Source organism: Arachis stenosperma, chromosome 6, assembly GCF_014773155.1.
Source record: "Arachis stenosperma cultivar V10309 chromosome 6, arast.V10309.gnm1.PFL2, whole genome shotgun sequence".
Lineage (NCBI taxonomy): Eukaryota > Viridiplantae > Streptophyta > Magnoliopsida > Fabales > Fabaceae > Arachis > Arachis stenosperma.
Window position 1 is genome coordinate 112,472,142 of NC_080382.1, and position 18,628 is coordinate 112,490,769.

An 18,628-nucleotide genomic window follows, 5' to 3' on the forward strand; every position below is an offset into this window, starting at 1 on the left:
GCTGACCAATTGACCTAGGAATTGACCTTGGTCTGAATCAAAAGAAGTTTCCAGTCAAGAAGTGCCAAGGTCAATTTCGCAGGTGCAAGTTCAATTAAAATAGATTTTCCAAAAATTTTGGCAGCATGTCGGCTAAAAATTGGACGTTCTCGGGTAAAAAACAGCAGTAGAAAGATCATGCATATGAACCAGATAGCATCGAATAAGCAAATAATCAATTAATTCATGTGGTTCAGGTGCCATCAAGTAGAAAAACACAAATTGATTCAGCAAGGTAGCAAGAAAACAATGTATGTGAATCAGAATTCATCATTGCAGCAACAAGATGTATAAAGAGCAACAACTCAAATCATTCAGCAAAGCGATATGAAATCAACTAATTCAGAAAACAGGAACAGCGCAATTATCAGACCTAAATCTACTAACCACATCCTAGCTACCTAACCACCTAAAATCCACTATGAACATGCATCTCTAACTAACCTAAGTTGAACAGAATACAACTTAAATGAACTAACTTGAATGAACAGAAGTAGATATTGAAAGCAGAGACCGAAGTAGTGAGACCTGGGAGGCTCGGTAGCGGAATGGGGAAGGAAAAGGGATTGGTGTCGCCGAAAGTGGTGGTAGCACGACGGCTTTGCAGCGGCGATGGGAGGCGTGGCTGGTTTGGTGAACCAGGGGGGTTGAGAGGGTAGAGAGGAAAGAGGGAGGGGGAGAGGGCGAAGGTGAAGGAGAATAAGAAGGAAGAGAAGTGGGCAGTGGTCGGCGACGGTGGTGGCACGGCGGCGGTGAGGGCTGCGATGGCGATTAGGGCAACGGGAAGAGTGGAGAGGAGAGGAAAGAGAAGAAGAAGAGGGAATGGGGGTGGGGTAGGGGTGATCGGCGGCAGGGCCGGGTTGTCTGGGGGACGGCGATAAGCTACGGGGGTGGTGGTGACGCTGGGCAGTGATGGGGGAGAAGGGGGGTTAACGGCGTTGGAGGGAAAGAAAGGGAGTGAGTGACGCAAGGGGTCTCGCGATAGGGTTTTGAAGAAATCAAATTCACGCGTGCGCGTGGATCACGCGTACGCGTGGTAAAGGAAAAAATTGTATTGGTGCGAATGCGTCAAGGATGCGACCGCGTGAAGAGAGATAAATGAAGGTCAACTGAAATGGTGCTGAACGCACAGTTCCAGCGTCGTTTTCGCACAACCCTCTGCCTGCTCTGAAGGGAACATAATTTTCCGTGTGACACGTGTGCGTTCTGCATGCCTACGCGTGCTATACTAATAATGGAGGTGACGCGTACGCATTAGGGATGCGTACACGTGGCTTGAATTGTGCTTCTAGCACACCAGCTGCACGATTCCATCATAACTTTCTGGTCGTTGGATGGAAGCGTCGAATTGTGTTTGACGCCCACGCGTGGCCGACACGCACGCGTGGCCACAATTTTTTTTATGCAGTATGCAGAATGCAATGCAGGCAATGATGCATGAGTTATGATTTCTAAATTATGATGAGTAAGCATAAAGTAAAATAGAACTAGTGGTGAAAAAGGGACGATCATACCATGGTGGGTTGTCTCCCACCTAGCACTTTTACACTACAAGAATATGGCCGATTAGCTACCACAAAAAGAGTCGTAAAATCGTCGCTAATCCGACGCAAAATATAATTTGTGACGGATTAGCTACTGCCTAGCAACTAATGCTTTCCTCGCTGATTACAAGTCGCAAATCAGTGAGGCAAACACAACAGTCGCTAATTCATCGGAAAGTTTTTTAGCTACCAAATAGATAGTCGCAAATCCATCACTAAAGTAAAAGCTAATTCCATAAAAGAAATGGACTAAACGGTAGTCGCTAATTAGCGACAAACTTTACTGCAGCAGACTCATCGCTAAATACAAGCTAACTTCGTAGACAAAATAAAATGATTAGTTGACGCTAATTCGAGAGGAATTTTTCCGAAGCTACTTCGTCGCAAGTTGTCCGCTAATATGATCGCAAATCTGTCATATTTTGTAGCAAATCTATAGCTAATCTTTAAAAATCCTTAATCAAATTTGTAGGAATTTTGTCGCTAAACCAAAGCTATTCGAAATGAGAAAGTAGAGTTATAAAATAGTCGCTAATTTGCTAGGAAATAATTTGTAGTCAATTAGTTGTAATACTATCGCAAAATGTCATCGCAAATTCCTTTTAAACTAGTAACAAATCAATAAGTATCTCACACTACAAAAAAATCTGACTTTTGCTATGCTTTTAAAGCATTCCAAATATGCAAAAAGTGTAGCGATATCTTTTCACCATGCTTTTTTAGAAACGTGCCAATTGAGTTAGTGTTAACTACCCTTCGAAAGCGTGCCAATAGGAGACATAACCACCCTTTTGAAGGGAGAAAATAAGAAAGTATAAAAAAATTGATTTTTTTATTGATTTACATAAATTATTTACATGTTATAATTATAATTAAAAAAATTACAATTCTATAAGAAAACTAATAATTTAATTTACATACTGCAAATGTAATGCCAATAAGCCATAACAACCTCTTTGTTTCCAGCTAAAATATGGAGAAAAATGCTGGATCCATTTTTGGAAAAAATTTACTGAGAAACCATCAATTGAGTGTTGATTACCTCATCAGTTTTGCAGATTACAGAAAAGCAACACGAATCAATAGAAAAATGGAAAATTTTGTGTCCATACATGAGGTCATAGAATTATAAGCCAAACTAACCCATGATGAAAAATTGCATAAATGGATTCATAGAAGATGATCACCAAAGAAGTAATAAGAAATTCAACAAAAAAGAAAAGAAAAGAACTTTAATAATTATAAAGAATCCAACAACAATCAAAATCAAAGGCATTGCACTATACTACACAACATCATGTGATTCTTGTTTGCACGCAAAAGAAATTAATCAAGATAAACAACAGAATCAAATAGAAGAAAGCAAGATGAGAAATTAAAGTAGAAACTTTACTAAGAAACACAAACAGGATTCATTTTCAGCTTCTCTCAACAGAAGAGAACAGGGTGAGTCGAAAATAGCATGAGCCAGCAAATAGCTGAATAATTGATAAGAGACGTTAAAAAAAGAGAGTACAATAATTGACTATTTAACACTGACCAAAAATCAAACAATTAATTCCCATTAAAAGAGATTGCATCAGAAAACAGGTTCAATAACATCACTCTACAGTAGTAATTTGTGCAAGTTCAATCAACTAAATCAGTAGAGGATGTTAACCTTCTTTCCACGCTCTTGCCAACAACTTCATAAACCAAATAATCTTTTCTCAAAAGAATCAGCAAAGTTATCATCTTTAAACAAGTCTTAATTATTCGTTTTAATTACAACCTTATACTTTTATAAAAATTCGAACATAACTTCCTTTAAAAATAGAACTTAGCCACCCATACGGGTTCCTCTTTCTCAACATTTCACCAACCTTTTATCAGCAAGTACCACAACAATATATTCTCAAAATACTTGATAATAGTGTAAAAATCAATTTTTAAACCCTATACCTAGGGTAGTTACCAAAACAACATTGGCAGCCTAATTTCAATTTTGCAGTAAAATATCAAATGAATTCAGAATTGTACAAACTTTATATCCATATGACCGTCTCGGATTAAGCTTTCTATTAAATTAAAAATCATAATTTTTTGCTTACTCTAGCTTTGGGAATAGAAGCAAAACCGTGACTGCTCTGCAGTGTCTTAAAATCAGAAAACAACAACAGCATGTGATATTCAAAATTCAATATAAAATTCAAGTTAAATCCAATGACCTTAAAAATTAATGTGGTTCAACTTCACTCATCCAGGTTTCTTTTCCAATTGGTTCCAGATCAATATCGTTTTTAATGAAGGAGTTATATAACTTAGAAGTTGAGTAATTTTCTGCAGAATTCTGGTTTAAAAGTTAATGAACATATCCTCTTCCAAATCCCATAACTTACTCATTAAAACATTGACAGCCCTGAAATTTAAATCACATATGCTAAACATACTTAAATTTTACCTCCAATTGGTTCCATCTCAATAACTATCCAGAATCCAAAGTTATAAACTCTCAAAGTTACTGATTTAAGAAAACAGAATCTGGCTTTTACTACATAATGCATCATCTTTCAAAAAGTCATATCTTTAAAACTACAAGTCCAACCGTTCTGAAATTTTACGGCATTAAAATAATAGGACTAAATTTTAATTTAAAATTAGTTCCATTTCAAAATTCAATTTGAAACACACACACAGCAGAGCCAACAAGTTACTGCTGTTCTAAAAATTCTGCAGTAAAAATCAAATTCCACAACCATAACTCAAAAATTCACCATAAATCATATACTTAACAAAAAGGTCTTAAATTCCCCAGTCCAGCTCCTTATATTCCCAAGCTTAATCCAAACTTGGTCTCACACAATTCCGATCATCATAGAATTAGTTATAGCTTTTCAAAGTTACCGATTTCATTTAAAGATAATGCAGGAAGTCAGATTTTTCAGTTTAACTTTGAAAATCACAACTAATTCTCCAGCTAATTCAAGCTTTTACTCTCTTATCATTTTGATTACTGTTGAATATCTAATTTACTTCCAAAGTTTCCATTTAATTTCAAAACTCAAATTCTCAGCAATCAATTCAACATTTCAAGATTCATTCCTCCAAATATTCTCTAAACCCAACTCCAATCAATCACCAACTAAGTCCATTACAATAATCATATAACCAGTTTAATAACAATTAACAAAAATTTCAATTTAATCCATCAAAATACAGAATTCACAACAATCTCTCATCAAACAATTCATAAACCACGCACGATCAATTTCACAAAATCAACGAATTCAATCAAAATTCCAACCAAAATCTCAATCATTCCAATCACAATCTCAGCCACAATTCAACATTCATATAATCAATCAATCACTCACAACTATTATACCTATTTACAGTTATCCAATAAGCTTTGTAGGCATTCTTAAATTAAAACCGTTTAAATTAAACCCCCTACCTCGATTAGCCGAAATTTGATAATTAAGAGCAGCAAACCCCTCTTTTGTTTTAGTTTGTAGCAGCAACAGACTCGAACCAAACTAGCAGCAGCAGCAGCAACTCTAACAGTTCTTTATTATCATCAACACTATCTCCTATGGTAGTTCCATCAGCAAACAGAGAAGACAGAGCAGGAGTGTTAAACAGAGACATGGGTTTTCCTTACCAGAACAGAAAAAGACTAAGGAACAAAATGGAAGTAGCACAAATTTAAGAATGGAAACAACAGAGTTACCGGTAAATTTGTCCTGGTTTTGGCAATGACGATGACAGCAAAAGAACACAACTCCTCTCCCTTCTCACATTCTGTTCGATCGACGGAGGCAGAAGCGGCAAGAAAGAATAACAATAATCAAAATAGGTCGTGAATGGGACAGAATTCAGAGACAAGGACGAAGGAGGCGGTGGTGACCGAGCAATACCAGGGCAGTAGCTGAAATAGTTCACAGCAGCAACGCCGACGATGCTTCTCTGATGGCAGACTCTCAACAGTGGCTCTATCAAAGAAAACAGGGCGCAACAGCAACGGTGTGACCCCAATCGACAACAGCGGCGGCGGCGGAGCAGGACAGTGCGAGAACAGACCTTGTCCTTCTCCTTCCAGGTTTGTTCTTCTAACAGCAGCGACAGTTAGGATTCGGAGGCAGTGACTCCCTCAATGGCGACGGCGGCGGTCTAGGCGGAATCGGCGGTGATGACGGGAGCAGCCTTCCTCCCCTTCCTTGCTCTCGAGCTCTCCGTCTCCCTCTCTCAATCTCTCTTCTCCTTCCTCACGTCCTACTCTCTCTCAGTCACTCCTCCACCTTCACCTGACGGCGACGGCAACGACGGTCTTTCCGGTGCCTTCCCTTTTATCCCGTCCCTCTCTTTTCCTTCCTCTTCTTCCCGTTTCCCCCTCTCTGTTTCCCCCGTTTCTTCTCTTCCCCTTCTGTGTATATGTTTTGTTTATTTTGATTTAGGGATTAATGGAATTAAGGTTTTATTTGGAACTTTAAGGTTAGGATAAAATATGTATTAGTAATATAATAATTTTATAAGGTATTTAAGATAAAACAACAATTCAAAAATTAAATATAATACTATAAAGATTATTTTTAAAATATGTAAGATTTTATTTATCAATATATCAATGAACTCAAATTATGTTTAATTTAAATCATAAAGTAAACATACTAATCTATTCATATTTAGATTTTCAAAAAATGCAGGATGTTATAATGGGTACTGCCGGCGAAGAGAGAGAGAGAGAAAGAGAGAGAGAGAGCTTTCGACAACAGCAACAACAGAAGGAATGAATCGAATAGGGTTGAACCGCCAAACAAAGCTTCCACGTGCGATGTGGCACCCACGGTCTATCCCTGGAGGAGAAGAGTTCGACGATGACCGAAGAGGGATGGTGGGCTGCTGCGACTGCGTTCAAAGAAGGTTTGGCACTAGGGTTTTCCAATTTGAATTTTCAGAGAAAAAGAGAGGGGTGGAGTGCCCTCATACAGGTAATACTATTTGCCTTTTATTTTCTACTACTAATGATACATTTGATTTGGGTTTTTATTTTTTATTTTTATTTTTAGTATTTTTATTTTTTAGATTTTGCGAAGAAAAAAAAATAAAAATAGCAAGTAAAAATAGAAAATAAAATTTTATTATTTTTACTATTTTTTTTTTACAAAATTCAAAATACAAAAAATATTAAAAATAAAAACATAAATCAAACAAATCCTAAATTTTTTAGAGATTTAAGACAAATTCAGCAATAATCTTGAAAACTAAAAGCTAATGATAGAATTTTAATGAAATTTACATTTATATTAATAATGGTATATAATTAAAATATAATTAATTTAAAAAATAGAAAAAACAAAAATTAAATTAAATTAGATATTTTTGTATACTATATAATTAGTATTTGTTAAATATAGTAATTAGAAACAAATGGCTGAGTGGTAAGTAGAGGTTGTTTTTGCTCCAAGGTTTTTGGCGGAGACATTTTAAAAGTTTTTTCACGCATATCGGTTTGCACCGGTTCTTGCCGGTTTGATCCGATTCTTACCGGTTCATACCGGTTTTCTTTCTTAAACAGTCCAAAGAGTATCGAATCGAATTAGAGTCCGGTTCACTGATTTTCTAGTCGAACCGGCCGGTCCGGTTTAATTTTTACAACTATAATAGCAAGTGTGGTGGAGACATTTTAAAAGTTTTTTTTCACGCAAACTAGTTTGCACCGGTTCTTGCCAGTTTGATCCGATTCTTACCGGTTTATACCAGTTTTCTTCCTTAAACAGTCCAAAGAGTAAATCGAACCGAATTAGAGTCCGGTTCACTAATTTTCTAGACAAACCGGCCAGTCCGGTTCGATTTTTACAACTATGATAGCAAGTGTACATTTGTATATGTGTGTTATGATTATAAATTTGAATATGTTATTTGTAAAGTTTGATTATATGTGTAAATCAAGTTTGTTAGTATTATTTATTAAATTTAATTATATATATATATATATATATATATAAATCTATTCATATGCATAGGTATCTAAATCTTATTATAGGTACGCTTTAAATTTTTGAAATTAAATGCTTTTTTGTTTCTTGAGTTACTTTTTTTTCTTTTGTTTTCAAATTTTTATTTTGATTTTTTTTAAAAAGAATTTAAATTTTAAAAAATCTTTTATGAGGTAGATAAGATTTTAAAAAAAAAAATACGAAAATATTTATGTAAATATCAATGATCTTATATTAAAATAATTTGTATTACTTTTTTAATGATTTTTTTTCGTGAATTTTCCATGGATTTATATAGTGGTTAGTGATTAGTAGCAACATGGGACTAATATTTTTTCTGACAAATTAGTAACAACATGAAATAAGCGAGAAAAGTATATCAGTTGTTAAACGGTCGCTAATTCCTCACTAAATAAGCTTTTAATTAGTGACTCAATTGCGACCAGTTACTTATAAAATTTTCTCGATCAGTTTTGGATTTGTTATAACTCTGCGACGGATTTTCAACGAGATTAGCGAGTAATTTGCTACAAAATAGGTAGGATATAGCTTTTACTTTGGGACAAGATTGCAGTTGGCAAGTCGTTCACTAAATTAAACTTGCGACAACTTAGCGACAAATGTATTTCGCCCGCTAATCAGCGACTTGAAATCAGCGAACGAACTGTGTCAGTTGTTAAACGGTCGCAAATTTCTCACTACTTATGTCCTAGGCGCTCAATATCCGTATTTCTACTTTAACGACTAATTAGTGAGGAACAGTTTCCTCGCTAAATGATTTATCTGTTGCGACGAGTTAGCGACGACTGTTTTCTGTTGCTACTCTTATTTTGAATTTTACAATATTATGCGACAAATTAGCGAGAAACTAGTTGCTCGCTAAAAAATAAAAGCTTTAGTGACAAATTAGCTAGGAAATTATCCATCGCAAAATGCATTTCAATTCTTCGTGACGGATTAGCTAGGAACGTTGTTCCTCACTAATTAGCCATTTCGCACAAAGTTTATTTAGCAACAAACTAGTGTGTGAATTGTTTCTCGCTAATTGTATATCAAACACTTGCGACGGAATAGTGACAATAATATCACTCGTTACTTTACTTTTATTCGATTGAACCCCTAAGTGACTGATTTGCTAGAACATTGTCACTCGCTAATTAATTTGTGACAAATTAGCGAGGACATTTTCCTCGCTCTTTTTTTAGCCACAAAAGTCAATCTACGAGAAACAAACTTACTCGTAAATCTCTCGCTAATCAGTCATTTTTCTCAAGTTCGGGTATTTTATGACCACTCATTAATTTTGTCGTTAGTGCGTCACTAATTCCTCGCAAGTTAGTGACGGATTAGTGACAAAACATATTTCTCGCAAAAATCCGTCGCTAATTTGTCAAATTCTTGTAGTGTTACTTATTGTCCTTAAGTTGGACATTGGATGATCTCCCTGTCATGGCGGCTTATACTTGAACTCATCCAGGAATCTCCACCAACTTTTGTACTTCCAGCAACCTCTGGGGCCCAAATTAGACGCAGAAAGTTCTTAAGCAAATTGAAGAAAGTAACACAACCCCAAGAGTGTGGAATGCCAGATTAAATTCCGGGATTCCAAACCTTGCTTTTGCACCCATCTTTGAATTGATCTTCATTATTCCAACTGGGTGGCAAGAGAGTTGAATCCTCATCAGAATGTCCAAACAGCCTTCTAAACCCATGCATTCGAGCTCTGCACCAACCCGTGTATGTCAACTTGGAGCATACAACCATCCTGAACCTTGCATGATAACTCCTGCCACTGACCATCTCTCTCTTGCTCTTAAAGCCACAAAGAGCACTAAGCTGACCATCCGTTTCAAGTAACCCGTATTCAAGTAGGAAGGCAAAGGTTGAAGATAAGAACTTTACCCACTTGAATGTTGTATTAGATGGTAATGGTTTCAGGAGAGTTGTTTCTAATGGTACTGCAAGTTCTATTCCTTTATGTTCTTCCTTGAATTCTTTCACCTCTTTGCAAACCTCTTCAACTTCAACCGCAACCTCATCAAATTCTTCTGATTCTTCCCCGTCACTCAGGTCATAAGTTGGAGGTTGAGAAAAGTCTACCTCCGCATCAAATTCAAATTCACTTGGAGAAGATTCTTCAAGCTCAAAGGGTTCAATGGCGGATGCAGAGTCATAACAAGAGGGGTCTAATTCGTGATCATCATCTTCAAGGGAACTCGCCTCTTGAATTATTCCGTCCAATTCTTCATAAGGAACATGCCTTGGAGGTTGTGCATAATCCTCCTTGACATTAATTTCAAGCTTACTGGAAGAATACTCTACAACTCTAGATTCACATGGAGGTTCAACATCTCCTAAGGCTTTGACCACCTCTTCCTCTTCAACAATTATAACTTCCTCCAGCTGCTCCAACACAAAGTCATGCTGCTCACTGTCCACCGGAGTTTCTAGCTTCTCCTTCATGCTGAGTTCTTCAGTAGACTCTCCACGTGATGTCGTGGGGGTACCTTAAGTGTCCGAACGTTGGAAAGCTAATTGACTTATCGCTTGCTCCAGCTGATAAAGAGTTGCATGAAATCGATCCACTATTTCCTTGAGACGATCCCCTGATTCTTGTTCTGCTTGGATTACACGATCAGGATCATATGGCTCGTGGGTAGGTGGATATGGATATGGTGCATATGGAGGTGGTGGTTCTTGGGAGTAATTGGGTTGAAATCGGGATGGTTCTGGATATGATTCATATGGCTCATGAGGTGGGTGGTATGGTGGGTACGGGTCAGGATCATAGGAAGGTGTTTGATGGTAAGAGGCTTGTGAGTATGATGGTTCAAAGCTATGCTGCGGAGGGGGTTCATAGGTATATGGTGGTACCTGTTGGTAACTACAAGGGGGTCCACCATATCTATCGTTTCGGTGCGCACCCTAGAATGGTTATTGACTATAGTAATCTGGCAGAGGTTGGTTGTCACGAAGAGGTCCACCATAACTATTGTCTTGGTATGCATCATAATATGGTTGTTGGTCATAGTGCATTGGAGGGGGTTGTTGCCGAGAGGGTTGATCAAATCCGCATGGCTCCTTCCATCTTTGATTGTCCCTACCTCGATGCATGTTCACATTATAGCTTCCATTTCCTGCAACATAATTTGAACTAAACTCGTAGCCAAAGGGATGAGAATTCATAGTAGCCAATAAAAACAAAAACTAATAAAAATAAGCAATTAAGTCCTAAAACTAACAAAAAGCAAAAAGCAGATATTTACAATAACCAATAATAAGACACACGTTTGCAACTCCCCGGTAACGGTGCCATTTTGAAGAGCGAAACTCTCGCGCGGTATAGAATTTTCACAATTAAGCTCTCGTTGCAAGTATAGCTTCTAGACCGGTAAGAATTCCTTTCGTGCAAAAGTTTTGGTTGTCACAAGTAACAAACCCCTAATAAAATTGATAACCGAAGTATTTAAGTCTCGGATCATCTCTCAAGGAATTGCAGGGAAGTATTCTTATTATTGGTTATGAGTTGTGTAAATTGGGATTTTGAGGATGAGAAATGAGAAGAGTAAATTGTAGAGAAAATAGAATAATAACAATAAAAATTCTTCGCAAGGTATGAGAATTGGAAGTCCTATCCTAGTTATCCTTATCAATTGTGATGAGAATTGTTCGTTGCTCCCACGTGGTCAACCTCTAACTATGAAGGTAAGTCAAGTGGATAAATCAATATGAATCCTCAAGTCCTAGTCAACTTCCAAGGAAAGACTAGAGTTAGTGGAATTCAAATCAACTAGCAAACATAACAATTATCCATCAACAAAGGAGTTTGATAACTCAAGTGTCACCAATTACTCAACCAAAGCTGAAAGGAGAAAAATCTACTCTAGATCCCTCCCAAGCATTTTATCAAACACTTGAAAGGCACAACACAAAAGCATAGAAAAGCAATAGGAGATAATAACATCCAATCTCAAATATCAGCAACATAGATCAAAAGAGAGCAATCTTGAATATGAAATACCTCAAATTATATTAAAATAGAGAATCCAATCACAAAAGGGATGTATAGATCAAAGTATTAAAGTCAATAAGAGTAGGAGAGAATTAAGTCAAGAAACATTAAACCTGGGATTGAGAAGAGATAATCCTAAATCCTAAAGAAATTATAAATCCTAAAACCTAAGAGAGAGGAGAGAGCCTCTCTATCTAAAACTACATCTAAAACCTAAAATTATGTGAATGTGATGTATGAATGTCGTCCTCCATTCTGTCTCACTCCCAGCCTCTAATATGTGTTTTCTGGGCCTGAAACTGGGCCAAAAAGAGCCCAGAAATTGCTGCAACTTCTGCACGTGGCGCACATCACGCGTGCATGTGGGTCATGCGTGCACGTCGTTTGGGAAAATCCCTTATCACGCGTACGCGTCATGTCCCGCTGGTCAGCTTCATTATTCCTTTGTATTCCTTCCATTTTTGCAAGCTTCCTTTCCATTCTCCAACCCATTCTTGCCCTATAAAGTCTAAAACACTTTAACACACAGATCACGGCATCGAATGGTATATAGAGGAGTTAAAATTTGACAATTTAAAAGCTCTGGGAGCAAGTTTTCAATCATAGCATGAAATCAGGAAGGCAACATAGAACATGTGAATTTTATGAATAAGTGTAGGAATAATCTGATAAATTCTACTCAATTTAGCACAAAATAAACCATAAAATAGTGGTTTATCAACACTCCATCATATAATGTTTGGAGTTACAACCATTTAGGAAAGGCAGGATGTGGGCACTTCCTTAGCATCTCTTTGTATCTCTTCGATGCTTCATAGAGTGATTCTCCTTTCTTTTAAGTGAACGTATAAATCTCATTCCTCAATCTTGCTAGCTTTTGTAAAGGAAAGTACTTATTTAGAAACTTGTTTACCATGTCATCCCAAGTTGTTATACTCCCCAAGGGTTGAGATTGTAGCCACTCCCCAAGGGTTGAGATTGTAGCCACTGCTTGACTCTATCCCTTAAGGAGAAGGGAAACAACCTTAATCTTATTGCCTCAGAAGACACTCTATTACTTTTAACCGTATCACGTATCTGCAGAAAATTAGATATATACCCATTTGAGTCCTCTTGTGGGTTGTCACTGAATTGGTCCTATTGTACCAGTTGAATGAGAGAAGATTTCAACTTAAAGTTATTGGCTTCCATAGTGGGTCTCACTATGCTACTACCATAACTATCAGTAGTGGAAGTGGTGAAATTTTCAAGAGTTTTTCTTGCATTATTTTATCCCTCAACCATCTTCTTCTTCTCTTTTTTCCTCTTGGCTCTTACTTCTTTTCTTAATAAGAATAGAGTCGGTCAATCTCAGGATCATATTGAAAGGAGTCTTCAGAATTATCACTCCCTTCAATTTTAGAGTCGTATTGAAGAGACTCTTCACGATTGCCATTTCACTACATGCACAAGAAACAAATCAAGGCACCGGTGGGAAGAAACTTAAGGTAAAACAATAGAAGATGAATTAATAATACCAATGGACATACCAAACTTAATTTTAAGTTACTATGCTAAAAATGGAATACAACCAATAAAACTTTAATACGAAAAAGATAACAAAAATCTTAATAGTGAAAAGGAATTAAACACAAATGAAACAAAAAAAAAACTAATATCTAACTTAGCAATTTAACCCAACATATGATGTCAATCTCTGTTAATCTCCTGCAATGGTGCCAAAAGCTTGATGAGCAAAAAGTGATGCTCACGAATATTGACAAGTACATCAGATCGTTTAAGTAATACCACGATGAGTGGATATCGTTCCCACGATGATTAACAAACTGAGCATGCAAATATCGAATTAAACTACTAATTAGATCAATAAAACTTGAAATTGTTGAGTGCTGAAATCCTGAAGACTTGCTGGAAAAGTAATAGCTTGAAGAAACTTGAAAGCTAGGGTTTGATTTGCTTGCGGCCGTACATATGATTGTTTGAGGAAAATATATATGATGGAAAAGTCAAAGATTTTGGGGATGCTTAAGTTTTTAGAAGAATCAAACTTTGTCTTCTCTGTTCAAAGCAAGCAAGGATCGTTCATGACGAATCTTAATTAACCAATTTTTTAATATCTTGACTCCTCGGTTTCTCCTCAATTAATCAACAGCCAATTTCTTGGTCAATCAATTAACTGAAGGGGTTAAGTACAAAAGTCGATTCAATTCCACATAAGATTTCAAGAGTAGTCCTCAGGTCGGATTATATGTCACGTATCCAAGGTAGTCCTATCTAATTGAATCTTATGCGGAAACACACTTTTTGAAAATCGTCCTAATCCGAATTATATGTCACATATTCAAAACTAGGGTAATAAAAAATCATGTGCTGTGTCACACGCTTTAAAAATGCTATGTCTAGTCAATTTAGAAAGCCATGTAAAAGAGTTTTCAAGCACAATTCAGATATAAGCATCATAAACCTACTGTTTACAGGCAGATTTTTTAGAATAGCAAGCTGTACACTTTCAATTGCAAACTATAAACATAATCAGTACACAAACTATAAACATAATCAATACAAAAATTATAATTAAATAAACAAATCAAAGTTCATATATTTAAATGAGTAAATTACAACAAACTTAGTAACATTAACAACAATCAACTCAGAAAAACTATTCAAAAAATAATTAACTTAGATAACAATAAACTCAGAAAATTAACAACAATCAACAATAAATCAATAATTAACTTAGAAAATTAACAACTTAAAATTAACTCAGAGAATTAACAACAATCAACATTAATTAACTCAAATAATGATAAACTTAGAAAATTAACAATCATCTAAAACACCATCAACTAAAAACAAACCCTAAATTACACTCTATCTAACCTAATATTATTTAATTTCTAATTATAATAAATTAATATAACAAATCCTAATCATACACTTCACTAAAAAAATTAATCAATAATTTAATAAAATATCTAACAAAATCCTAAACAAACAAAAATGTGAAAAAACTACAAAAATTATAGGAAAATGATCTCTGATGATGGTTGTAGAGCAGTGGAAGTGTGATAATGACAGGAGACAGCAGTGAAACCTACAGTGATAGAGTTAGAATTTAGTAACATAACAAGTAACCAAAAGGAGAAATGGACAACAACAACATAACCTTCCTTGGCGTGGTGGGCCTCAATCGTGGTCATAACAACAAGGCGATGACCTCTGATCGACGACCAGGGATACCAACAGCAGCGGCACGGCAGAGATTTTTCACGGAAACTCCAGCAATAGTAACAATGACGTGCTGATCAGCAACGATAATGTGACTTATTGACAGTGACGGCAGCTCCAGGTGGTGGCGGCGCAACCTTTTTTACTGTTGGATTTACCGGCAAAAAAATTCGACGGTAAGGTGTTCGTCGTTGCCTAAACGACATGTTTCACTAAATCCTGTTATCGTCAAAATTTTTCGACAGAAAATTCAACAGTAAATTTGGCGCTAATAAGATTAATTTTTGCACCTCTATTTACCGTCGGATTTAGCGGCGAAATTTTAAATCCAACGGTAACTTATTCGAGGGACAAATGTTCACTTGTAATCATCGAAAAATCCGTCACTAAATTCGTTGGTAACGTTTGTCGCTAAATCCGACGATAAATTTAACGGTATTTAACGTATTTTTTGCAGTGTGTGTATTTGTATATAAATATATTTATTGTTAAACTTATTTTTAATGTATATTTTGATACTAATAAATAATTTTAGTTGCTGATTTTAATATAAATTTACAGTGATTGTTCTCTTAGATATAGATACAACCAATTTATTTATATAGTCAACTAGAATTTTTCATTTGAGGCATGAAAGTCAAGATGGATATTCATTTTTAAAGAAAATATTATTCCAACGAAAGTTTCAAGTTATAGGGTTTGATTAGACTAATTTTTCTAGTTTTTCAACGTTAATTAATTACCTTGAGCTTAAGCTCCAACCAAATTTCACGAGGTACCTATAAATCAGAGAAAGTTAAAGCTGTGTGCACACACATCTGAAAATGAAGTTAAAATAATTAAACAATCGTTATTTTCTACTCTCTGTGACTTAATTTATTGAATTAATTAAAGTACATAGGATTTGGCTTTTTGCCTTGAGTTTTGGTACTTTTGTCCACTAGTAAAAATATCAAAGGATTTGACAAATTAAGCGAAAGTTTTTATGCTTCAAACCGTGTATATGTTATTTATAGAACAATGAACAACTATGTATATTAAACCATTTTTATTTAACGGATAATATATTCACAAAAATTGTAGTTTTAATTTTGAATTACTTTTTTTATTCCTAAAAAGTAAATTAAACAATAACAAAGTTGAGAGAAAAAGAAAAAGATGAGTAAATAAAATACATTACAATTGTTCTCAAAACAAATTACAAGACAACAACTTTCAGTTGTCCAGCACATCAATTCAAAAGGGAAACATAAAAATCAAAATCCAAATACAATTACCATTACACTTATTATTATTTTCCCTAAAGCAACCAAATTAAAAGAAATAATGATCAAAGCAATATTAATCAATTAGTTCAAACACTAATTAATCATCTATTGAAAACCCTGCAATTTCTTCTAATCTCTCCGTCGTTACCGACCTTAACATCAATGCTTCCCATCTTTACAATGGCATTCACAAAACTCTGCTGAAAGCTCGCCGGGTTGGCGGCGAAACTCGAAACCAATCCTTTAGACGAAGAATCCAAAGCCAACTGTTGGTCAATGAAAAGAACACCTTGCTTGTTAAGAATTTGTTTATAGAACTGATTGTCAAAAACCATAGAAGTATTTTGATCCAAGAACGTCCTTAGATCCTTCTTGGAAGGCTTAGATTGCGTCCCACAAAGCTTCACAAGGTTCGAATCCAAAGTAGGGTCCATTGTTGTGTCTGCACCTCCTAGCCTATTTCTGAAGAAGCTACAATGAGCGAAACCAACGGTGTGTGCTCCCAAAAGGGTAACCATTTCGTTCAGAAACATGCCTTTTGATGTGAAGATTCGTAGGGCTTGGGATACCGTTGAACCCGGCCCGGGCAGGTTTACGTCGGATGGATTCGAGACTAATCCATCGCGGCGTCCTGTCGGGACGCTGTACTTTGGCCCTCCGGCCAAATCTACAGCGTCTCTTGTGGCGAGTGTTATTATGTCTGCACATGAGACTGTTGAAGGGCATGCTTTCTCTAGGGCCTTTTTCGCCTCGTCGATGATCTCGAAACCCCTAACGGTTCCATTTGCTCCGGCGTCTTTCTCCGATTGGTTTCCCTTTTTGGAGTCTATTAGTATGGATGCGTCACAACCCTGAAAAGTGAAAACCAATTCATCAATGGGAATGCTGACCAAACGTACATGACAATTGTAAAGATGTTAAGTGATAACTAAAATGTGAATATATTATGTTAAATAATTTATATAGTCAAATATATTAAGTAATTTAATAATTTTAAATTATCACCTTAATATAAAAATATTTTTATGTAAATAATAATAAAAAAATTGAAGATAACATGTTACTTATAAAATATATAACTTAATTATTTTAAATATATTTTATACTAAATATAATGTTCGTTGTTTTAATTTTTTTTATTATGAATCAATATTTTAAATACAATTTATATTATGATATATCAAAACAATGTTAATATAAATCGGAAGGAATGAAGAATAGTAAAAAAGCAGTAGCTACTGTATGAAACAAAACTTGCGTGTGTGTTCGCTATAGTAGTGTCTTACATGGACAAAGCAATCATGAAAGTGCATGCGAAGCAAGCCACCGGTGATGGACTTATCACCATTGAAGCGCTTTTGAACAACTTGGCGAACAATGGCTTCTGCTTTTGGGCAGCTAGTCCCATAGAAACCAACCGTTAGGTCAGCTATTGATGCCAAGGGAAGAATTAATAACAATACTACAAAAATTGTGAACTTCACCATATTTGAGCAAAAGAGTGTGTTATGCCTTATGCGAATGTGTTTTATTTATTGAGTGTGTTGGCTAAGAGAACTCGAAGCTAATCTATATATATAGGTAGGGAATGAAGGATATGATGTGATTAGAGAGTGTGGTGTGTGTGCCATGATTGAGAGAACAACTGCAAATTTTCCTAGTCAAACTTGGGCTAATAGTGACCAACTTCTTATTTTATTAATTTTACTTTTATTTTATAATTATATAGGGAACGGAGCATGGATTTGAGGATGATCCATGACTTGCCACCGAAAGATTAATATTTACGACTCCGTGTTTTTATTCTTGTTTGTATGCATCAAATGGCTATATATATAGTTACGTAGGGAAAAGGAAAAACATGTTTTTTTCTGTATATGACAACAAAACTAGAATGTTGCATATTGCCAACTAGCTTATATGAAGAATATGGTATATATGGGATAGGATGGGAGAGGCGAATCTTGACGCGGTTTTACGTATAGATAAGCTTTTTTAAAAACTTTTTTTTTATCTTTATATGACATTTAAGAAATTCTGTATATGATAAAAGAAATGGAATTTTTTATTTCGATTTTTAGATAAATTTGGTTTGTAGATATCCGTGAGGATTATGCAATTGCTAATGACCTATGTATATAAAATTTATGTCAATGCTATATCGCAATATAAAAATCTACCTAACCACACCATACAGCTTTTCAGATTTGACTTTTTTTGCTCTTTCTCTAAATGATCTGATTTTATAAGGAAAGAATATTCTGGCAGATTTTTTTTTTCAAAAATGTTCTGTTGAAGAAGAACAATGGCATGCTATTATTGGATAAAATAAATCGATCAGTTCATTAGGAATCACGGAGTCAGCAATAAGCAAGTTTTTTTTTTTTAAATATTCTTGCACTCATTCAAAATTTACTTTTTCACCCATTTTTTTATTTTCTTCTCTACAACCAAGCACCACAACGCTATCACCAGCAATGCCACCTAACTCCTCGCCGGCAGCCACTCATCAATTGTCATTCTTCAACCACCAATAGCAATGCCGAAACCAAAATTATCGAA

General features: G+C 35.5%; 1 protein-coding gene and 1 non-coding gene across 2 annotated transcripts; one reads left to right on the forward strand and one right to left on the reverse strand.

Moving 5' to 3' along the window:
• The first annotated feature begins 12,331 nt into the window (after positions 1-12,331).
• On the forward strand, positions 12,332-12,438 carry LOC130937025 (small nucleolar RNA R71). The gene has a single exon (XR_009068263.1). It is a non-coding gene; the product is annotated as a small nucleolar RNA R71 (small nucleolar RNA).
• Positions 12,439-15,965: 3,527 nt separating this feature from the next.
• Positions 15,966-17,755, reverse strand: LOC130932383 (peroxidase 44-like). Its single transcript, XM_057861700.1, has 2 exons — positions 17,353-17,755; positions 15,966-16,917 (listed from the first exon to the last, which is right to left on the reverse strand). Exons 1-2 carry the CDS (start codon positions 17,551-17,553, stop codon positions 16,168-16,170), a joined length of 951 nt encoding a protein of 316 aa, XP_057717683.1. The 5' UTR covers positions 17,554-17,755; the 3' UTR covers positions 15,966-16,167.
• Positions 17,756-18,628: the final 873 nt, after the last annotated feature.